The sequence below is a fragment of the Eumetopias jubatus genome, unplaced genomic scaffold (genome assembly GCF_037043125.1).
Source record: "Eumetopias jubatus isolate StellerSeaLion01/CBP00866 unplaced genomic scaffold, mEumJub1_p1.0 scaffold_12, whole genome shotgun sequence".
Lineage (NCBI taxonomy): Eukaryota > Metazoa > Chordata > Mammalia > Carnivora > Otariidae > Eumetopias > Eumetopias jubatus.
Window position 1 is genome coordinate 86,084,275 of NW_028274818.1, and position 24,146 is coordinate 86,108,420.

The window sequence follows — 24,146 nt, forward strand, 5'->3', positions numbered from 1 at the left end:
CCCTCCATCCCAGGCTAGAAACTCTCTTTAGGGCAGGTGTCAGGATCACACCGATGGGTGGAACTGCGGGTTACAAATGGTCATAGCTGCAGTCCTGTGCTTCCCAGACTCCCCTTCAGGACTGAAGGCTTTCTTTCTGCCCCTCTACCCCACCCCTGCTTCTGGCTGCGCTCCTTGCCCAAGATCACACCTTCCCAGGGCAGCTAGCATCCAGTGACCAGTCACCGTCGGGTAAAAACCAGGCTCCCTCAGTCCTGCCCAAGCAACTCTGGAGGGCAATCCCAGCTCCAGAGCTCCTATGGGGTCCCCTGAGGTCCTTCTGTGGCTTTGCTGCCACCTGAGTTCTCCCTTTGCCAGGTGCTGCTTCCCCTTTCTCCCCTCACAGGTGTGGGTGGCAAGGGCACGCCCCAGGAAACTCCCTGAAAGTCAACAGTGTTTCCTAGAGAACACACCCACCCTGCCGCAGCTAGTGCCAGGGATGGTCTCAAAGAGTAGATGCTCAGATGGGATTTGGGAGCTGGATGACCCTGCTGTCCATGTAATAATGAGGGTTCCATCCCCAGTAGAGGAAGGGTGTGTATAGCCTGAGGCACAGGGAAACACTAAGCCTGTTCAATTTTTCACCATAGTAAAATGGAATGGTTTGGCACCCACATGATCTGCCTTCCATATCTCTTAGTACTCCTTTGCTTTATTTTGACAGTAAATGGACAAAGTAGGCACAGCCTGAGAAATACATAGCAACCAGTGGCTCAGACTCCTTAGCGATGGAGGGTTGAGCCACCTCACCATATAAGCCACCTAGCCCACAGCGGTACTAGCAGAAGGTGAGAGGAATCTAGGATGGCAGAAGAGGAGGGAAGTGTTTAGTGTGTTAGTTATGCCTTGAGATGAGCTACAGCAACGGTGGGAGCTGTGATTTGTCCCGCTAACCTTCCTCTTAAAAGATTCCCACAGAAATACATCCCCACCAGGGTCCTGCTCTCAGAACTGAAAAGAAGCAGGTGGATCTGCATAGCACAGTGGGTGCACCGTGGCAAATGTTGCCTTGGGCTTCCTGGTCCCCTTGAAGACTGAAGGACCTAGTCCCCAGCTACTGGGAAGGTGGGAGGTTGACAGATCTCAGCTGTCAGCCCTCTCAAGGAATTGTCCTTGGCTGAAGAGCAGACTCACCCAAGGTCATGCCCCATTCCTGGGGTAGCTAGCATCTGATGACTAGTCCATGCAGGGATACAAAGGCTTGGCCCCTTTTCCCCAACTCCGAACAGCCATCCCAGCTTCAGAGTTCCCCACGGGGTCTGCCAAAGCCTCCAATGACTGCACCACTGCAAACTGCTCCCTCGGCCTTCCCTGCTGCCTCCCCTCCCCTCCCCTGCTCCTGAGCGGCACTCCCTCATAAACTCCCTGCTCACTAATCGCTAATTGCTAATCTCTTGTCTCTGAGTCAGCTCCAGTGGAACCCAATCCGTGAGAGGAAAGGAGATTTGAGCCCAGGGCACAAACTGTTAAACTCTGGATTTAGCTCTTTTGTTTTATCTAATCCCGGAAATCCCATGTGCATATGTATGGTGCATCCACCACACTCCTAACCCGTGTGGTGAACTTGACCCTCCCCTCCCCTGGGGAGGCAGTGTGTTCTTTATCCTGTCAGGCCAAAGATACTCCTTAAAGAGAAGAGTGATTGCACAGTCCCCTCCACAGCTTTTACCAAGGTCCCATCTGGATTCAGCCTCTGCTGGGCCAAGGCCTACCATCCATCACAATAAAGCACACCATGTTCACAGCCCCTTAACAGCCACCGAATGCCTATTTATGACTCCAGGCTGCCACCATAGATCCCTCCTGGGGGCCTTCTGGGTCCCCAAGGATTTTCTGCCTTAAGGATCCTTGTGGCTCATCTCTCTCCGAATAGAAAAGTCCCAGCTGCTTTGCTTATTAGGGGTGAGTCAGGGGATGGGGAGGTTCTATCACTGAGGCAGAGTGCACGACTCTGGGAGTCTATTAAGTAAGAGGAGGGAAAGAGGCCTAGGGAGGTGACAGGACTTTACCAAGTTCAAGGCAGTAGAAGGGGTGGGACTGCAATACAGGTCTGTATCCTTTCTGTTCCATCACACCACCTCTCCTAACCCCTAGGGTTTGCATCTACTAAAATCTAGACTGGGATATAGAGAAGGGGACTGATCTGTCCTGTAGATCTCTGAGAGGCTTGGGACTTTGAAACACCAGACACATTAGAAGTCAAGAATGAGATGTGGGGCTAAAAACAGGATTAATGAAAAATCTGTAAACAGAATATTTGGTCCCTGTCCACCCCTCCCACCCCCATCCTGGTTGGTAAGAAGGAATGGGATAGGTGATTATTGTCTAAGACCTGTAGCCATTAACCTGGTAAAAAAAAAAAAAAATTCTTAATTTTTTTTCAACTTCGCACTATTTTTTTTCCTTTAAAGTATAGTTGACATATATTAGTTTCGTGTGTACAACAGAGTGATTTGACATTCGTATACATGATGAAATGATCACCACGATAAGTCCAGTTACCATCATACTGCTTGTTTTTATCCCTTAATCTTAGATCCAGAAACTTTTGTGGAGGGGCAGAGATAGGAAGGACTGGGAAGTGCTGCCCAGGTAGAAGGAGAAATTTATACTTGATTGATTGATTGATTGATTGATTGATTGATTTTTAGAGGGTTTGGAGGGGCAGAGGGAGAAGGAGAGAATCTTAAGCAGGCTCCATGCCCAGCTCAGACCCCATGTGGGGCTCAATCTCACGACCCTGAGATCATGACCTGAGCCGAAATCAAGAGTTAGACATTTAACCGACTAAGCCACCCAGGAGCCCCATATACTTGTATTTTTTTAACACCATAATCAAGTGATCATCATTCCACTCATTTGGGGTCAGAATAGGCAAAACTGTTCCAACATTTCACCTCAGGATTCTCATCAACTGCCTCATAGGCAACATCAGTAGACATTGTTTGAGAATTCAGAACTACGTAGTTGGAGTTTTTTGTATTACTGGGCAACAGAAACTCTGGACAAAAAGCCAAGAATATGATTCCATCAAACTTCTCCAGTACTTAAAAAAAAAAAAAAAGTGAAGCCCTCCTGCAGTAATGTGATATGCATATCTGAAAAAAAAAAAAGTGAAGCCCTCCTGCAGTAATGTGATATGCATATCTGAATCCCTGGAATATATCTATCAGCTTCTGCCAATTTTTGTGGCAGAAGAAAACTAAATGATATCATATTTTTTTAAAAATATCCTTCCCCCCAGGAGACCAGTGTTCGGACAGGAAAGTCTATACACTAGCAATCAAATCCCTCCTTACCCAATCTATGTGGTGACACTGATAACTCTGTGAGTTTCTTCAAGGCTGTTGGGTTTAGTGGAATTTGAAACTTGCTGAGTTTTGTGAACATGTAGGCATTCCAAAAATAGAGACAGATATCACTCTTCCAGGTCTTTCTAGAGATGACCTATGTGGAATTTAAGGAGAAAATGAATGTCCCATCTCCTGTTTGCTGCATGGGGGGACTATCCAGGAAAGAGCTGGATCCAAAGTTAGGGTTAATGGTGATTTGGTCCGAGTCATGAAAGAAAAAGAAACCTCCGCTAGACAGTAAAATTGTAGATGGTCATAACAAATTATGCCAAGGTCTTGGTTTTTTCTTGTTTTTATCCATCCAAACTAAGCCTCTCCTCAGGCCTCAACTCAGTAAATAGTTATCACCAAACACTTGGTTACTAAGGCCAAAACCTTAGGAGTCATTCCTGAGGCCTTTCTTTGCTTCAACCCCTCCCGCATTGTCAGTCGTTTTCCTTGCCTACAAAATAGCCAAAGCTGTACATTTTTCTCCATTTTCACTATTCTCATCCTAGCCAAAGCTACATTTCTCTCTCCTAGAGTACTTTGCCTGTTAACTGGTATCCCTGCTTTCAAACTTGCCCCTCCCTCCCACTAACTACACTATCTTTACAGATTAAATAAGACCTTGTCAGTCTCCTGCTGAAAACCTCCTGTGTCTTTCCTTTCCACTTAGAACAAAATCCAGACTTTTTACCATGGCTCCCAAAGCTCTACCTCTGGCCTCCGCCTACCTCTCTGTCTTTTCATACTACCCTGCAGCCAAACAGGCTATTCCACAGTTCCTTGAACAAGCCAACCTCTTCCCTGTCCCTTCCCCTAATCCTTTTTGCACTGGCTTTTCCCTCGGTCTGGAGTAGCCTTGCTACTTGAACCACATCTTCACAGGTTAGGTCTTTATGATCTTGGTGATCTCAGTGAACCTTCCCTGACCATCCTAAGTATCACCGCAGGCCTCCTTCTCCCCCGCAATCAGACCGACCCCCCCATTTAATTCATAAAGCAACACCTGAAATGATCTTTATTTTCAAGATAAAATTTTAACGTGTTTCTCTTCCCCACCAGGACATAAGCTTCCGGAGAGTGGAAACCTTGTCTCGCATGTCCAGGCCAGTCCCCCCACTAGGTGTCGACAGTTATTTCCTAAACGGGGCAGTCCCCGAGCTGACCGAGCCGAGGGGGCAATGCTAACACAAGGTGACAAGAACTGTACGGAGCCCCGAGTCACTTGGCAGAGCCCCCCACCTACCACTCTAGTCTCCCTTTTGAAAGGCTAAAGACTTGAGGGGCATTTTGTCACGAAACAGTCATTAACAACGATAACAATACTATTATTGGCAAGAAAGCCAAAAGGCGGCGTGGCCTGCCGGAAGAGACCCGGGCGCGGGGCAGGGGCCTGGGCCGGATGCCGGTCCGGCTCCAGAGCAGCGAGGCGGGCGGCCGAGGAGAGACCGGCGGAGCGCAGCAGGGCCCGGGGCTGTCGGGAGGGTCGGAGCTGCGGGCCGGGGCTGCGAGGCGGGCGGCAGAGCCGGGAGGACCGAGCAGGTTCGCCGCGGGTCGGGAGCTGGCGCGGCCTTGCTGACGCCGCCGCTTCGCTTCCGGGTGAGGGGCGGGCGAGACGAGCAGTTCCGGGGCGGGCGGCGGTTCCGGCTGTGCGGGCCGCGCCGCGGCTGCTGGTCCCGGGCGCGCGGAGGGCGCGAGAGGCGCGCGGGGGCCGAGGGGGCGCGAGGCGGCGGCGCGGGGACTCCGGGCCCCGGCGGCGGCCCATGGGGCGGGAGGCGTGAGGCCGCGGCCTGCCCGGGGCTCGGGGGGTGGGGGGAGCGGGGCGGGGAAATGGATAAACTGACCATCATCTCAGGATGTCTCTTTCTGGCCGCCGATATCTTCGCCATCGCCAGCATCGCCAACCCGGACTGGATCAACACCGGGGAGTCCGCGGGTGAGCGGCGGGCGTGCGGGGTCGGGCGGGGGATTGGCTGCGGGAGGGGAGGGGAGACACGGCTGAGGGGAAAACGGGACTGGAGGGTGCGAGGCGGGGGCTGGCCTGAGGAGGGAGGGGACGAGGGGGCGTCCCGGGCTGCGGGGCCGGGAGCCCAGGGGGCAGAGAGCTCAGGGGGCCGAGGGAGGAGAGGGGATGGAGAAGAGGAAGCGCGGTAGCCCGCGGGACCCTCTGGCCGAGGGGAGCGGCGCCCCAGGCTGAGCGAAAAGTGGTCGAGGGGGCGACGAGACCTGGGCTGGGCTGGAGGGTCCCGCACGGGGAAGGGGGGGTGGTGGGGAGACAGTCACTGGACCTGAGGGACCCCGGAGGAACGAGCTTCGTCCTGGATTGGGGGAAACGGGGGGGGGCGGGGAGAAAGTCCAGGTGGGAGACGGGAAGAAACCGATTTGGAGAAAACTGAGGCGCCCGTGAAGGAATTAGAAACTAGGCGGGGAGCCGGGGTCGGGAGGGAGGCCGCCTGTGGGGCAGAGCGAGAAGCCCCAGAGAGCAGCGTGAGGAGTCAGGTCCGGGCGCCGGCCCCGGTGGGAGCAGCGGCCGGGTTCCAGGTGGCCCGACCAGACAGGGTTAATGGTGCTGGGGGAGCTGGTGAAATGGGTGGGGGCGGGGGTCTCCCTCCCCGGCGCCCTCGCCTGTCCCCTGCCCGCTTGGCAGTGTTTAAGACGCATGTGGCTTCCGATTTTCCCTTTGAAGTCTGTGTGGTTATAATTTTGCTTTATTTTAGGCCCGGGAGCTATAATAATACTAATAATAAACTTCGTTTTATGGAGCATCTTTCCAGCGCATCACAAAACGCTTTAGAGATCTTAGTAGGAGTTACAAAATTAAGTAACACATTAGAGTTTCAGGCGTCCCAGCAATGGTAGCAGTGTCTGCTGTAACACCACGGATCTGTAGGCGGCAGAGACAAGGTGGTGCCCTCAGGAGAGAAGTAGGCATCCTTCTGAAGGGTATCCCAGGTGAATGCCCTTGCAGGATTTTTCTCTTCTTGGACCACCACGCTCTCTCTCTCTCTCTCTCTCTCTCTCTCTCTCTCTCTCTCTCTCTCTCTCTCTCACTCACCCAGACCTGTGAGACCAAACCTCTAATTAATGTCACAGCTGTCAGGAGAGCTGATGGGAATGAAGGAGTGAGCTTGTTTTCTAACTGCTTGTTCAGTGCAGGTGAAGGGAATATTGGGGGTTGGGAATGTTAGACTCCCTCCGTGAATAATTTGTTATAAAAATGTATCACTGTGCTGTCAGAGTTACTTCTTAAGTATTACTTATGGTTCTGTATTTATCCTGCAGTATATTTAGCTCTTAAAAAAAAGCTGTAGCTGGGACATTTGTTGCTCCCTCCTCCCTCCCTTCTCTCCTCCATCTAGATCTAGTAACACAAAATCATGCTGTCAGATTTACGGGTTATTAAAATAACACACTAAAAAATTCTCCTTTTCTTGCCTTTACAAGTTTTAGCAGAGCTCTTAATTGTAAAACATATATGATTATTTTGATGTGATTGAGCTGTTAGCTAATGTTACTGTGGTAAATTTGCAATATATAAATGTATCAAATGTACACAATGTATGTCAGTTATATCTCAGCTTTTTCAAAATTGTTAGGTGAATAAGAAAATGTTCAGGATGGTTTGGAATTTGATGAAACTATGGGCTGTTTCTGAAAATGTTGACAATGTCAGTGTTACTACTAGTTTGTACAGTTTTATGTGTGACATCCACTTCATGGCCTGTTGTTTTTATCTTAGGTATATGTACAGTGACTTCTTTCATGAGACTTACTTTGGGACCTTGTATATACTTAGGGATGAAGAGGTTTCACTGTTCTAAAATAGAAGGTGATTTTTGCAAAGTGCTTTTAGGTGAATCCCAATGTAAATGTCCATGGGAAAGATACACAGTTGATCCTTGAACATGGGCTTGAAATGCACTAGTCCACTTACCCATGGAATTTCTTTGATGAAAAATCTTACAGTACTGTAAGAAGAAATCAAATCTTCTTTGATAAGAAGAAATACAGTACTGTAAATGTATTTTCTCTTATGATTAACATTTTCTCTTCTCTAGCTTTATTCTAAGAATACAATGTATAATACATATAACCTACAAAACATGTGTTAATCAGCTATTTATGTTATTGGCAAGGCTTCCAGTCAACAGGCTATTAGTAGTTAAGTTTTGGGGGAGTCAAAAATTATGCATGGATTTTCAACTGTGCAGGACAGGAATAACTCCTTCATATCAGTAGACGAAGTCTTTAGCTATGAGTTGCTGCAGAGATGGGAGGGACAGAAGTTCAAGGCTTGAAAAAGTAGAACATGTTTGAAATAAATAGTTGGAGAGAAGGCATGCCAACCAGTGATACAGGAGGATTGTCTAGCAGCATGGAAGCCTCATTGAAATTAGTGGTCAAGAACATAGAGTGTGATGAGCCACCTGCCTTATTGACCTCTAGTAGTGCTCAGTGGCTTTGATACCAGCGCGTGGTGAAAGCCAGTAGAAGGTTTCATTCATGTTTGGGGTTTGCCAACAAAATGCAACAAAATGACAGAGGAGCAAAGATGTTTAACGTATTGGTCAAAATGTTGTAATGATGGCTCATGGATTCTCAGCTGGATAAAAAGTAAAAGTGAATAAAGGAAAGAGCTGATGTATTGGTCAAAGAATAGCAGATGGTATATGGTCAGTGGGATTGTGGACCCAATAGAATTGAAGACCTGACTGGGAATGAATGATACATCAAAGTGGAAGGGCAGGGAATTACGGACGCAAGGTCCAGAGTGACAGAGGGGATGTGTGGCTAAAGTGGGTGGAGGAGGTGGTTTTTTTCCTAACAGTTTCCTTGGCCATCTCAGGAAACCCTTCAATTAAATATTCTATAACTTGGAAGAGGAATAATAGGAGATAGTAGGAAATTTTTCAAAATCATATCTAATCTATATTTCTTACCCCCAAAACTTAAATAGGATGTTTCTTTATTGACTTGTGCTGTGATAAGATGTACCTGAGGTTGGCCTGGTACAGCATTTGTATGCTCAATGTACACTTTTATCTGAGCAGACAGAACTAGTCTTGAGTTTTTAAAAAAATTCTGGACAGAATTGCACCTTCCAAATCAATGAAACATTTACAGGAAGTTCATATAAGATGGCAGAAGTGACAGGACTAGCTTTATTCTAAGATCTGCACAGAAGTGACAGCCTAGCAGCAAAAAGTTAATGTGTTGGTTCCCTTCAGTGCATTAAATACAGCATATTTTGATGGTGATGTTTTTACTGCAGTTTTTTAAGTGGACAAAATATATTTTGAAAATTGAATCCTGGAGCTGAAAGGTTCTGCAGATGTAATTTGAAAACCACTGCAGTGAACTAGTACAGAAAGTTTCAGAATTCAAATCCAAACTTCATCGCTTATTATTAGCTCTTTGATTTGGAGCAAGTTACTTAGCCTCTCCCTTTACAGTTCTTCCTCTGTAAAAGAGGGATATTAATAATACCCACTGCATTTGATTGTTAATGATGATTGAGTTCGTCCATGTAAAACATTTAGAACAGTACCTGACACATAGTAAGTGCTCATTAAAGGTTAGATATTGTTGTATTGCTGTTCTAGTTTATGATAATATGTCAGAATCCCAGTTTTGAAATTAAAGGTCAGAGCTTTTTACTGTGAGAACTGACACATTTTCTTTATTAGATGTTCTTGGTAATAAAGAAATACCAAGAATAATATGGCCAGGCTTAGCAGAAGTCAAATCATCTTCCCTCTTGGCATTGGACTTTCTGCATCGCTCCTATACTGTTCTTCCTCATTTAGTCTTTCATCATATTCTAGTCTCTGTACTCTTCAAGTTTCTACTTGAACTACCACAGAAGGAAATGAAATATCCAAAAACAAAAAACTGAATAGGATAACTTCTTAAAATCCTGGCTAATAAACTGTATTATCATAAGGTTGTGGACCATGCTTCATGCTGGCAGAATTTTTAGTTAGATTTTATTGTATTGGTGCAAATACAGAGAAAGTACATTCATTTTATTTTCATTTGTATGTGGTAACATTTCCTGAGCTTGCTCTGATAGCTTGTAGGTTATACACAGACTTTTGAAGATATAATGAAACAGAAGTAGATATTGTATGTATGAGGAAAGTACATGAGGAGGCACTTTAGTAAGGACCCTTAGTGGTTCCTAGTAAAAAAAAAAAAAAAAATATTGAATGGCAGGTGAATATAAGGGCAAAATTGCATAATTCTGTGTCAGGTCAAATTTCTTCTCATTACTAGAACTCAACATCAATAACAATATTTTTCATTTTATATACTGCACTATAGTTTTTGAAGCAACCTAATGTCCATGACTTTATTTGATTTCTTAGGCTTTTTATATTTAGCCAATGTAGAATAGTCATTTCCACACCTTTTCCCACATGTCAGTGCTTTGCACATGAGATTTGAGTTTCAGTGTTGCAGACTCCCTTCAGGAAAACTCTCCATTGAAGTATTACCGGTATCTTATTTATGCACACCTTTTATTTACTTAATGGAGGTTAAAATTCTTAAGTGGCTGAAGTTCTTGCCAGATTTCAGAAGAGGGAAAGTAGGAGATTTGGGTTTTAGTCTTAAGTGATGTCCTTTGCTTTGTACAAGCCCCTTAACCTCACTATCACTGTTTTCTCATCCCTAAAGAGACAAATTTTTGTGGGGGGAGAAAAAGTTTTAGTTTTATTGAGTTAATTCTAAGAAAGTCAACAATTCAGCAATGCTGCTGCTGATAAATAAAAATGATCTAGAGATCCCTTCATTGAGTCATCTTCCCTTTACAGCAAGGATTTTAGTGACCATTTAGGGTGATGCCATCCTAAATCATCTTAGTTTAGTGTTCTTAACAAAGATTTCCAGGTGTTTTCCAAAAGTCTCTTCCAGTACATAAAGGAACTCCTTTTTGTGTCTAATCACATTTCCCTCTATACTGTTGGTTATCACATTCACTTTGTAGTCTGTGGTAGTTAGTGTATTTATTCCTGAAAATATTTTCATTCTTGTTCTTTTTTAAATTGATTAGATTGGATGTTAGAGTGTTTAAGGAGTCATAATAACGGACACACTCTTTCCTGCTTATATTCTGAACTGAGGGGAAAAAGGAATAGGATCCAAAATAGTATTTTATTACTGATAAAGAGAATGTGGCTGTTATCTGTGCACAAGCATCTTCCTCTTACTGGACCTCAAAATTGAACAGACTTAACCATCCATTCCCAGGCAGGACTGAGGCACCTGCCCTATAAGGCTTCCAGCATGAAGGAACAGGAAATGAGTGGGCAGATTGCTCCCAAAGGCAAAAAGATGGACCATGTATGCCCAGTTTTTTCTCCTAAACTGCTCGCCAAATGAAGTCATTCCTCTGACCTGGGAAGGTTTAAGTGAGGGGACACAGATAAGCTAAAAACATTATGCTACAGCCCCCTTCCCTCCCCTATCCCTCATTTGAAACCTAGGAGATGGCTGACCTTTTGGGGAAAGAGGTTTCTTTCTGCTCAAGTATAAAAACTGGCAGGTGCTTGGGGAAGTGAAAGACTTGAAGAGGCTGTCATTTCCTATTCTGCTGCCCACTACCCTCTCCACAGGAAATCCTGGTAAACCTCAGATAGGGGACTGTGGTACTTGACATCTGTCATGTAAGAGCTACAAGTGGATCCTGGCCTACAAATGGGGGTCCTTGGTTTAAAACATTAAAATTACAAGCCATCCAAGCAAACCTGTTTATTAAATACTAGAAAATTATTAAATAGTGCTTTCCCCTGAATGGTAAAAACTTCAGTGATCACAAAGGTGCTTTACCATGAAGGAGCTCTGTAACATCAGTTTAAACAAACAAAGCAGTCTATCCAGAGCTTCATTTTGTTAAATCACTTTGGACATGACTTATAGTAAAGGACAGAATTTGGTTCTACCTAAGAGGGCAAAAATCTTGCGATTGTATTCTCCTTTAGTTTAAGAAGCATTAACAAAACTTCTTCAATAGTCTTTTGAGTCTTTTTCCAGTAAATTGCTTTTTAAAAAACAGCTTTATTGAAATATAATTCCCGTAACCATAGAAGTCACCCATTTAAAAGTGTGTTTGCAGTGGCTTTTAGTGTATTCATAAAGTTGTGCCACTATCACTACAATGAATTTTAGAACATTTTCAGTACCCCAGAAAAAAAACCCCAGCCCTTAGCCATAACCCCTCAACTTTCTGTTCTTAGGCAACAACCAGCCTCCTTTCTGTTTCTAAGGATTTGCCTATTCTGGACATTTTATATAAATGGAATCATACAATATGTGGTCTTTTGTGATTGGCTTCTTTCACTTAGCATAATGTTTTCAAGGCTCATCCATACTGTAGTAAATATTGGTACTTCATTTCTTTTTATTGCCAAATTAATTTATCCATTAATCAGTTGAACATTTGGGTCAGTACATTTCTTTTACTTCAAAGAATAATATTTCCTTAAAATGGGCAAAGTGGTACTTTTTTTAATTTGTTTTTTTAAAAAATGGCATTATCAGTATAAATAATACTTGGCAAATAATAAGAACTTAGAGTAAAAATTCAAAGACCAGTCTTTTTTATAGTGTTCACAGGACATACTTGAAGCTTGAAATCATTTATGATGCTGTAAATTTCACAGTGTAGGCCAGATTTTCCAATACGAGATTAGATTTCCTGAACAAAGCATTAATTTCCTTTACAACCTCAGTTCCAGAAGTCCTTTCTTTTTACCATTACCAATAGGGATGTAGGCACTTCAGGATGAAGGATATAAGCTAGTAGGCCTAAAAGTTTTGGAGAAGGGGCATTTGGGACCAAGAACGTGGACAGAAGCCATGAGTAAATGGAAATCACTAAAAGTCAGGAAATTCCAAAAAAGAAATGACAGAGTGATGATGCTGTTGCATTTATTAGACTGACCAGACTTCTTAAAATCTGTTACTTTGCTGTTAGAGCCAAAGCTTTCAAAGCTGGCATAATGTAGTCCTGTACATCAGCTCTCCACTGTTCAGCGGGGTGTGACCTACAGCAGTGTTGTCATTCAACCCCTTTTCTGATAAATACTAGGTTTGTACTGGAGTTGGAACAAAGTAAAATTAAAATGGTCCCACGGGATTTAGAGTCAGCCATATCTAGATAGATTCTTGGATTCCCTTTTCATAAGTTTTATGATTTGGGGCATGTAATTTGATTTCTCAGCTATAAAATGGAGACAATGTATTTATTTCAAAGAATGGTTGTGAGGAAATAAACCGTGGTGTGTAAGGAATTAGCACATGGTCTAGTACATAGCAAAATGCTCCAGTGTTAGTCATAATTATTATATAAAAAGTCAAAACGTTTTAATTTTTAATTATTTCCCTTTTTATTACCTGTCTTGCTTACTTACAGCTTGCCTTGTTCTAAAAAGAGACTTAAGGCAACATGGTGTGTCTGTATTTGAATATAACTGAAACCCAGCCGAGTCCAATCCAGGAAGAAAGACTGCGAAGTCCATTGTAGTGGTAATATCAACTTGATGGGACACATAAGTACCAAAACCAAGGCCTGCATTGGGTTTATATGTCTCTGGAACAGACTGAAGAGGCTTTCTAAATGAAAGGCAGCCTAACATCGTAGAAAGGGCACGCGGGTTTTGGAATCAAACCAAAACCAGCATGTAGTCAGATGCCAGTCCTGCTGTTTACTAGCCATGTAGTTAATTTTAGACATGTTGTAGTTGAGTTTTTTATTAATAAAAATTATATCATTCAGACTCGATTAATACTTTTTTCAGCCCTTCCAACTGTTAGGCAGGTTCAGACTCCCAACTTTCTGTTCTTCTATAAAGAGTAGGAACTGCAGTACATTGTGAAAATCCTTAGTTCAAAAGTTTTTTTTTTAAGATTTTGTTTATGTATTTATTTGAGAGAGAAAGAGTGCATGGGTGCAAGCTGGCAGAGGGAGAGGGAAAGAATCTCAAGTGGACTCTGTGCTGAGCACGGAGCCCGATGTGGGGCTTGATCTCATGACTCTGAGATCATGACCTGAGCTGAAACCAAGAGTCAGATGCTTAATTGACTGAGCCACCCAGGTGCCCCCAGAAGTTATTTTTAAAGGAATTTATCTAAGAGCTAGTGATCTACAAACTTTACAGTTGAGTATCAAGAGTCAGTTAGTTTCACCTCAAAGGCTGGAAATACGTTTGGAATATGTGAGATAATTGTTTCTTTATAGAGACCTGGCAAATAGTATAACTGAAAATTTAGTTTTTGTCTATGGAATAAAGTTTCTTCTAGTTGTCTTTAGCTTCTATAATGCAACTGAGTTTTTTTCATACTTCATTTTAATGCATATTTAAGCAGTGGGCCATATATAATCTTATAGGGGAAATTTAGTCACATAATGAAGTATTGCTGTTTATGAAATTGTTATTGTTGGATTGTAAATAAGAGCTTAATCACACAACTTGAATGGATAATTATTTATATAGTGACCTTATTTTTATATCCCCGAAGTAACCCGGGAGATTAGCTTGTACAGTGACAGCAGTGACCATTATATAGGTATAAATTTCATATTTACAGCTTTACCTGTCTATGATGATTTAGGTAAACATGACATCATATCTTTTTGGTTGTCAGAATGCTTTATTTTCAAGCTCTGGAGCTACACAATTTTTCCCAAGTTCTTTCTCTAATTCTTTGCCCAACTAGCAGCTGGCTGCTAAAAAATTTAATACTTGCAACACCTGATCCGGTTGATCACAACAGATTCGGTATAGTGGCTATATTATTTCATGCTTTGTTGGCTATAGACTGATGAAAAAGTAATATTTAGCAAAACTATTGTTGAAATACTAGAGAGGTTAAACAATAGCCATGAAGGAACCTAAGAATCTTTGAATAACAAGGTGCCTAAAAATAAGTATCTGGATCAAAGTCACTTTTCCATAACATACGTATGCAAACTTTACTATGTATTCTCTCATTAGCTGTAAATTACAGGGGGGAGAACCCTTACCAAATATTCCATGAGCAAGTAGAATGTGCTGTTCCTTTGGGATTTATTGCTTTAGAGTTGACAGAATAGAGAAGCGTATGGATTCAGGTGTTGCTATCAATGATACATGTATTTATGAGTATATACCAAAAATGTGTCATTTATTTACATGACGTTTCAATGTATGACTCCAGGTTCAAAGCAGAGTGACGTTTCTTTGAACTGCTCTGTTTTTTTTTAATGAGGAGGAAAAGGCTGCACTTTTTTGTCTCTTTATACTAGCCTTGCTATAAATAAAAGGTCACATTTGGCATTTTGGCACTTGGCTGTTGTATATATTGAGCAAAAAGTCAGCTGTTGACTTTTAATATAGATCTGTTCAACCAGGGACTATATACTGCTATCATTAGAAAGTAAAAGGAGTAAAGATAAATGCAGTTGGTTGAGTCAAGTAAGAAAATAGGAGAGCAAAATCACACCGGGTCTCCTCATTTGTGTTGTATTCACAGTAAGTTACTCACCTGGAACATCACTGGGTCTACTTTCAGCTATAATAATAGAAGATTTCCGCCCCCCCCCTCCACGAAAACAGGCCATGTTCAAGTTAGTTCTGCTGACCAGACCACTAACTTAAAAGGCAAGGATCTCTAAGACCATTTCATTTTAAAAGTACCATTCATTTAAATAAAATCTTTAATTTACCATGAGTATTTCTTAGATCTTCCCATAAATATTTCCTGTACCACTGGATTTTATCCCAGACAGCCTTACAACAAATGCTTATTGAAGTATGTGTGGTCTGTAAGGAACTGTATTAAATATTCTGAGAGACTGCATTTAAGCCAATGAAAAAGGATTTTATCCTCAAGAAACCTGCGCTCTGTTTCGGAAGATAAAATTGTATACATAAGAAATGTGTCAAATATGTGATGGAACTACCTTTTGCCCAGGTGGTTGAGGAGGAGATGGCATTTGAGCTTAACAGATGATACACTTAATAATGACTATTTAAATAATTACAAAGGTTTGGGCAGTGCTTGTCCTTGAGGGTAAAATGGCATGAGTAAAGGCAGGGAAATTTCCATTCCAGTCCATTTCGAAACATTGCTGCTAAATTCAGCTTTCTAAAGGATGAATATTATAATAATCACAAATGCTTATATAGCATTTACTTTATGACAGATACTTTTCTAGGTACTTTACATGTATTTACTAATTTAACCTTCGCAATATCCATATATAGATGCTGTTATTGGCCTCCACAGAGATACAGAGAAGTTATGTAACTTGCCTAGGGCCACACAGCTTATAAGTAGAAGAGCTGAGATTTGAACCCCGGAAGTTGAGCTCCAGAATCCTGGCTATTAACCACTTCGTGTTCTTATACCAGAAACCTTCAGTGACTCTTCATCTTCCACAGCATAAGTGCATTCAAGTATCTTCACAATATGGCTTTAGCTTACCTTTCCAACCTTAGATCCTACTTTTTTCCCTGCATGGAAAAACAGTCTAGCTCTTCTGTATTACTTTCTGTTTCCTAAATACAGTTTGTATTCTCATCTCTAGTCTTTGCTTCTGTTATCTATTCTCAGTATCCTGTCACTCTGCCCAGTCCCTGCCTTATCAGACCTTCCCATCTTCCAAGCATATTTGAACCACCATCTTTGTAAAAATCTCTTTTGAGTCCCTACCAAAGTGATTCCCCCTCCCAACCCCTTGGTAATACCTTCACGTTTTTTCATGGTAGCATGCCTGTATCATGGTTATTTGTGTGTCACTTGCCTATTTTCTAGTAGAAATCTGGTAGATTTTTTTTTAAGTTCCCTAAGAACAGGGAATATGATTTATTGATCTCTGTACCTTAGGTAGCACTCAGTCCAACCTTGCATGTGGCAAGAAAGAGGAGGTGTTATGGTTGACATTAAGATTTTGAACCTAGAGTAGGGAACAGAATTGGGAACTTGGGAGAATGAACTGATTTATGGGCAAAAGTGATGAGTTTGGTTTAGACATGTTATATTTGAAGTCAGAATAGAATATCCAAGTAGAAATGGATCTAAGAAATACTCAAGAGAGAGTATATTTGACATTCCTAATCTTATCTTATTTTTACAAGCATGATACTTATATACATAGATCAAATTATTGTTTAGTAGCTGCATATCCACAGAATGCAGTCTTTTTTTTTTTTTATCAGTTGGTTTCCATTTTGAAAATAAGGCCCAGCTACAATATAGTTATTCCCAACTTTGATTAAAAAAAATGTTCTAAGATAAGGGGCACCTAGGTGGCTCAGTTGGTTAAGCGTCTCTTAATTTTGGCTCAGGTCATGATTTCAGGATCATGAGATCAAGCCCTCCATTGGGCTGTGTGCTGTGCATGGAGCCTGCTTTAGGATTCTCTCTCTCTCTCTCCCTCCCTGCTTCCACTCTGTTGAGCTCATGCTTGCTCTCTTAAATAAATAAATAAATAAATAAATAAATAAATAAATAAATAAATAAAATGTATATACACATATATATTATAAGATGAAAGTTAATTTGTAGGTTGACTGGCTGGTTCTCTGGATCAATACAGGAGTTAGATTACTAGGTTAGCCCATAAGACCATGTTGTAACTGAAATATTTACTTCTGTAACAACAACAAAAAAATAGTATAAAGCAATACAGTTGCATTGCTAGTAGCATTTTTAAAAAGATAAAAAGAAAAGGAAGCTTATTTCTCTGATCCTTTAATTTGCCAATTTGACTTTAAAGCTTATGACATTCCTATAGTCGATGGTATTGTAATAGTGTTTTGTGGGGACAGATGGTAACTACACTTGTGATGAGCACAGCATAATGTATAGACTTGCTGAATCACAATGTTGTACACCTGAAACCACTGTAACATTGTGTGTCAGCTGTACTTTAGTTAAAAAAAAGCTTATGATATTCCTTCTTGGTGATTGTAGGTGCTTCACTGAAATTCTTTTTACGTTTGTCAATACTATTTTGTGTCATTTTTTGACTTCCAAATTGCCTATCAGAGGAAGATGAGAGAATTTGCAGGAAATGTATGCTGAAGGGATTTCCTTAAGTGGAATAGCCTGAGATAGATTTAAATCAGCGGAGACCAAGAAGCTGTGCGTGAGTGCATGAAAGTGCATGTGGTATGTGTGGTGTGTTATGTGGGGAATGGATGAGGAATTTGTAGTGGGTAAATGATCTGCCATGGGGAAACAAGATGATACAGAAAAAGTTGGATCCAGTGTTCCTTATTCAATGGAAAGCCCTGTTAGTCTGGACTAGTATGGTTACTGTTTGTTGAGGGGGGCCCATGATGGACAGAGTAAGGAGAAAAACAATATTTTATATGCCAGTTAGGGTATAAGATGGTGCAAAATATTTTTAAGTTGAAGAGTGCCTCTCTTTTTTTTTTAAGGTATCATTTTTAAGTAATTTCTCCAGCCAACGTTGGGCTCAGACTCATGACCCCAAGATCAAGAGCCACATGCTTCTCCAACTGAGCCAGCCAGATGCCCCCTTGAAGAGTACCTCTGTTGAAACTTGGCTTCTGATTCAGACTTTGCCGTAGATGTTTTGCTTGTGCTTAAAAAATTACCTAAATGCTTATTCTCTATTTTCCCCAGTTGAAGAATAGTTTGTGTTCCCCTTTCATCCTCATGAATCCCATCACTTGATTTAAAAGTGGGCATGTATGATAAATTCTTAGACAGTTATCTGATTAAGAAAATCATAGTGAAAATAGAATGGGGATTGACATCAGAAGTCTGTTCAAGTTCTGGCTCTGCTGTTTACCAGCTCTGTGGCTTTGGGCATGTTACTTGGCCTCTGTAGGGTTTAGTTTCCTCATCTATAAGTGGGGATAATACCTCTTACCTTGCAAGGTGGCTCTAAGAACTAAAGTTGATATATCTGAAACATTACCACAGTACAGGCATTTATAGTAGCTAATGTTGTTAAACAACTAAATGTATTAATCTCTTATCACATTGGATACATAGAATATAGTGCAATTGATTCTTTACCTATCATACAGTCATCAAAAACAGTCTGATTTTTTTTAAGCTAGGATATATCACTGTGTTAGACCTGGTTCCCCATTTCATTTTTAACATACACACTGTACTGTGGTCCTGATACTTACTTAGATTGCTACCTTCTTCCACTAAGAGAAAAGAGTACTAGGCAGCCTAGCCATATGTTTATATGAAAGTGCTGTTCTACATGTCAAAGGTAATATGTTTTGGGGGATTTCCCAGTAATGATGACAGCTTATATAAACCATTAACATTCAGTGTCAACCTTCTTACTCTAGCTAACATTTGCTAAGTGGGTTATGGATTGTAGTCTGTGGCCCTAAAGTAGATCTCCCCCCAACTGGCTAAGTATATAAAGCAGGACCTTGACCTCATTAGTTGAAGTCAGTAACCAAGTTAGATAAAAAGTTCTAAAAGTAAAGCATAATTGATGATTACAGGTAGCCTATAAGATCATTTGTTAAAGTCCTCTTCATTTGCTTATTATGAAACGTAAGATGAGTAACTATATTTCATTATCCTGAAGATAAAATAATTTCAGAGTTTAATTTATAATTTAAAAAAATCATTAATTAGGGCGCCTGGGTAGCTCAGTTGGTTAAGCGACTGCCTTCGGCTCAGGTCATGATCCTGGAGTCCCGGGATCGAGTCCCGCATCGGGCTTCCTGCTCAGCAGGGAGTCTGCTTCTCCCTCTGACCCTCTTCCCTCTTGTGCTTTCTATCTCTCATTCTCTCTCTCTCTCAAATAAATAAATAAAATCTTTAAAAAAAAAATAAATCATTAATTAAATCGCTTAAAAACAATAAATCTTATTTTTTTATTTTTTTAAAGATTTTATTTAATTGACAGAGACACACAGCAAGAGCAGGAACACAAGCAGTGGGAGCGGGAGAGGGGGAAGCAGGCCTCCCACCGAGCAGGGAGCCTGATGTGGGGCTCGATCCCAGGATCCTGGGATCATGACCTGAGCCGAAGGCAGTTGCTTAACCGACTGAGCCACCCAGGCACCCTAATAAATCTTATTTTAAACAGATGTATACAGTCATATATCAGCATGTTAGATCACCTTTAGGATTCCCACTCTAGCTAAGATTTAGTGGGTTAGGATCAGAAGACAAACAACTCTTGGGACCTGGGTGGCTCAGTCGGACTCTTAATTTTGACTCAGGTCATGATTTCAGGGTCATGAGATCGAACCCCATGTTGGGCTCTGCACTCAGTGGGAGGTCTGTTTGAGATTCTCTCCCTCCTCTGCCCCCTGCTCTCATTCTCTCTCTCTCTCTCTCTCAAATCTTTTTTAAAAAAAGAAGACAAACAATTCTTATATGTTGAAATGTCTCTGATATAAAAATAGCCCAGGAGTGGGGTGCCTGGGTGGCTCAGTCGTTAAGTGTCTTCCTTCGGCTCAGGTCATGATCCCAGGGCCCTGGGATCGAGCCCTGCATCAGGCTCCCTGCTCCTCGGGAAGCCTACTTCTCTCTCTCCCACTCCCCCTGCTTGTGTTCCCTCAGTGTGTCTCTCTCTGTCAAATAAATAAATAAAATCTTTAAAAAAGAAAAAAAAAAAAAGAATAGCCCAGGAGCTTTTCTTACCTACGTACCACCCAATAGGTAACTATCATCCAGTAACCATTTAGAATCCCACAGTAGCTAGTAAGATGTCTGCTTTAAATAGACCACCCTCTATTTAAGATGTGATAGTCCTTTATTGTATCTTCACAGTTGTCAGGGAGGTTGGGTACATTATAGGTTTTCCTACTGTGCTGTTTTTCTTGCTTGTATAAGTTGTTGGCTAGTGTTTTGTTCTCTGTGTTAGCCTAGAGTTAACTGAAGTGTTGTATCCCTTATACATTCCCTCCTACTGCCCTCTGCCCTCCTTCTTTAGGAGCTTGTTGTAACAAATTCCCAACTTGACCATTCAGGCAGTTCATACCCAGATAAAAAAAGTCTGGGGTGCAGATGTCATCAGCTCTTCAAGATGGTCAGGGAACTGATGCAGTTCCCACTGACTTTTCTTATATCCCGCTTAGATACCACACACAGCCCTCATCTTGTGCTCAGCTCCTATTTCTCTGAGCTTGGGGTTTTACTGAGGTTTTTGGGGTTTGTTTGTTTTTGGAGAATTCATCCACTTCTCTAATGAGGAAGAGGGCTATCTCTTGACTATATTGTTAGTGGCATTTTCTCCTTTTGTGTGAACCTGTTCTTTTATACATTCCAGAAATTCTTTAGTCATTCTGCTTGTTGTTGTTATCCTTGTCATTTCCCCATGCTATTGGAGAATTCTTAAAAAATATATACATTGCCTTGTCTTTTCAGTGGGATTTGGAGAAGAAAAGAGAGTAAATTAATTCACTTTACCTCCCAGTGGCATTTAATAAATATTCATTGAATGAGATAAATCAGTGAATGGCTAGTGCAGTTGGGTTGGTCTAAATATTTACAGATATTTATAAGAGATTTAGTCCATACTGGCTTATTGTCTTTTAAATTTTTATTAGTAATGGGAAAGTTATGACAATAATTTTCCTAAGATCACATTTTTTTTTAAGGATTTTATTTATTTCACAGAGAGAGCGAGAGCAGGAACACAAGTGGGGGAGTGGGAGAGGGAGAAGCAGGCCTCCTGCCGAGCAGGGAGCCTGATGTGGGGCTCGATCCCAGGACTGGGATCATGACCTGAGCCGAAGGCAGACGCTTAATGACTAAGCCACCCAGGCGCCCCCGGATCACATATTTTTTTTTTTAAAGATTTTATTTATTTGAGAGAGAGCACAAGGAGGGGGAAGGGGCAGGGGGAGAGAGAGAAGCAGACTTCCTGCTCAGCGGGGAGGACCCTGGGATCATGACCTGAGCCGAAGGCAGGCAACCAACTGAGCCACCTGGGTGCCCAGGCCACATTTTTTTATATAAGCCAGAAAAGGTTTAAATTCTATAGTCCCCATATAGGTGTGATGAGTTTGAATGCAGGAGGCATTATAGTTAAGTGGCTAATAGCACAGACTCTGGAGTCTGTGTTCACATTCTATTTATTCTGCTTATTAGCAGCATGATCTTGGCCAACATACTTCAGAGGTCTGTTTGAAGATAAAGTATTCATGTACATAAAATACTTAAAGTGCTTGGTACGTAGCATGTAAGCATCAACTAAAATTAATGGGATTAACTTTTCAAGAATCTTAGCTATAATCTTTTCAGTTGCCATAGGCAGCTATCTTAAAATTGATTATAAATGTTATATAGCTTTAAGATGTACATGTAAATGTTAGCATACCAGAATATATATTCTAGCCCATGGACAAATGGTCAGAATTTCTACCTTGTATAATGAATAGAACCGCTACTATAATGAAGTAGGAAGAGTGCTCTTTGCTTGAACCAGGCATGTGTTTTACGTATTCAAAAAATTAAGAATGATAGAAAGCAAATCCTAATATTGAATACAAATTGAAACCAATGAGCCTAATTATATCAAATTAGTAATGTAACTACCAAGGGAAAAAGAAGGAACTTTTGAACATGGATTTGACTGTGCTCCCTTAATGGGATATAGCCTAAAGACAAAAAGAACAGCAAGAAATACTGAATTTAGTAGGTAGCAAGCCCTCTTATAATAGCTCTTCCCAAGAAATGTTATTCCCATGTTGCTGATAAAGAAGCATATTCAAAGAGGGAAATGATTTGCCTGGCATCATTTCGTTAGGTAATAGAGCTGGATTCAAAAGTCTGTGTTCTGTTCATTATACCACACTGCTTTTTTAATGTTTGTAGTATGCTGTTCAAATGAGTTCCTGTGCTACCATCCTCATTTCATTAGTACCTACCTCCCTTTCTTTTATTCATCTGTAACTATTAGAACCACATTTTCAAGAGCTCCCTAACCTAACCTCTTGAATTTCCTTTGCTTCAAGAATTTCATTACATGCAATCATGCCCATCTTTTTTAAATCTGCCTTCCTAAATTAAAGGGTATGTGACTATTCCCACCCTTTTCTTTATGAATTCTAAGATGACCTGATAGATTTTCCTTTTGATTCTCATTCCTCCTACTTCAACAATAACTAGTTTCCTGGATTATAGCTAGTGTCAAAGTCCTGAGTATTTACAGGTACTGTCTGTATTCATAACCAAGCCTGGAGTGCATGAGGGAGCTGCACCTTTTTTTTTTTTTTAAAAGATTTTATTTATTAGAGGGCATGTGATAGCATGAGCAGGGGAGAGGGGCAGAGGGAGAGGAAGAAGCAGGCTCCCTGCTGAGCAAGGAGCCCAATGCGGGGCTCGATCCCAGGACCCTGGGATCATGACCTGGGCTGAAGGCAGACACTTAACGACTGAGCCACCCAGGCGCCCCGAGAGAGCTGCACTCTTAAAGACATTAATCTATTTGTAATTTAAGATACCACATGGTGACTTGGTGAAACACATAGGGGGAGACTGGTAAAGAATGCCATCATCGGACCTGCATTGTTTACATGAGAGCAGAACGAGTATTACTTTTTAAATTGTGGTTTTGAAATGATCCATTCATTAGAGAAGGCAAGTAAAAATAGCAATGAAACAAAGACATAATAACTGGTCATTAAATGAACTCCATGTCCTTTGAAAAGGTCATGATGAAGGGGGAGAATATGTAGATATCTTGAGTACACAAGCTGCTATTTGAGATTTTGCTGAGTAGAAATGATGGGAGGAATCAAACTGTACAAAGATTTAGTTGAATCTCCTTTAAAGCACTTTGTGTAGTATATCTTCAAACTTTTTTTAAAATTACAGCATCTGAAGAACCTCTTCTTGAATTAGCAGCATCAAAATGGAATTCTCTTTTTTAAATCACTCCTGAACTATCTTTAAAATGTGTGACTTTAAAAATATAATTTCATATAATATACCAGAGAAATTGTCCAGAAGATTGAGGATCAGAATTTTAATAAAAATTTTTTAAAAAGTAAGGTTGGCGGGCACGTGGATGGCTCAGTGGGTTAAGCGACTGCCTTAGGCTCAGGTGGTGATCCTGGAGTCCTGGAATCGAGTCCTGCATTGGGCTCCCTGCTCAGCAGGGGGTCTCCTTCTCCCTCTGACCCTCCCCCTTCTCATGCTCTCTCTCTCTCTCTCATTCTCTCTCTCAAATAAAATCTTAGAAAAAAATAAAAAGTAAGGTTGGCAATCAGATTAATTTGAAAAAAATGCTTTTAATGAGAATTAAGAATGTAAAATAGTGTTATAGTCTTTTACTAGATTAACTGAATTTCTTAACATCTAGAGAAAATTATTTTAGTATTTCCTATCCAAAATAGCTGTTTGTGGAGAATGTGCCACTTGCCTGTGGAAGTCAGTGTTTATGAGACCTCTCTGTAGATGTTTCTAAGGTTTTAACTCTGGACAAACATTCAAGAAAAACCAAACTGTTCTACAAAAATATTCCTAAATAGTAAACTTTAAGCACAGCTGCCGAGTCAAACCTGGTTCATATTCGAACTCCAGCTTTTTCTAGCTGGCACCTGGTCATTTAGCCTGTTACTCAAGTTTCCTCACTGGATTGTTTCAAGGATTAAATGAGCATATGTAAAGCACCTAACACCATGACGGGCACTAAGTAAGCACCCAAAATATAGTGGCAGCTATTATTTACCTTATCACCTCCAGATTATGAGTGATGGAGAAAGAAAATTTCTTATGAGTGTCCCTTATTTTTAGTGTCAAGGTTTTGAATTAGAATTTAAG

The 24,146-nt window shown here is 41.4% G+C and overlaps 1 protein-coding gene across 3 annotated transcripts in view; it reads left to right on the plus strand.

Moving 5' to 3' along the window:
* The first annotated feature begins 5,204 nt into the window (after window positions 1-5,204).
* Window positions 5,205-24,146, plus strand: part of MOSMO (modulator of smoothened) — a 66,983-nt gene continuing 48,041 nt past the window's right edge. For all 3 annotated transcript variants that reach the window (XM_028090416.2, XM_028090417.2, XM_028090415.2), the window contains exon 1: window positions 5,205-5,313. In XM_028090416.2, coding sequence (XP_027946217.1) covers window positions 5,208-5,313 — 106 coding nt within the window. In that variant the 5' untranslated portion in view covers window positions 5,205-5,207. The remainder of the gene's footprint in view (window positions 5,314-24,146) is intronic.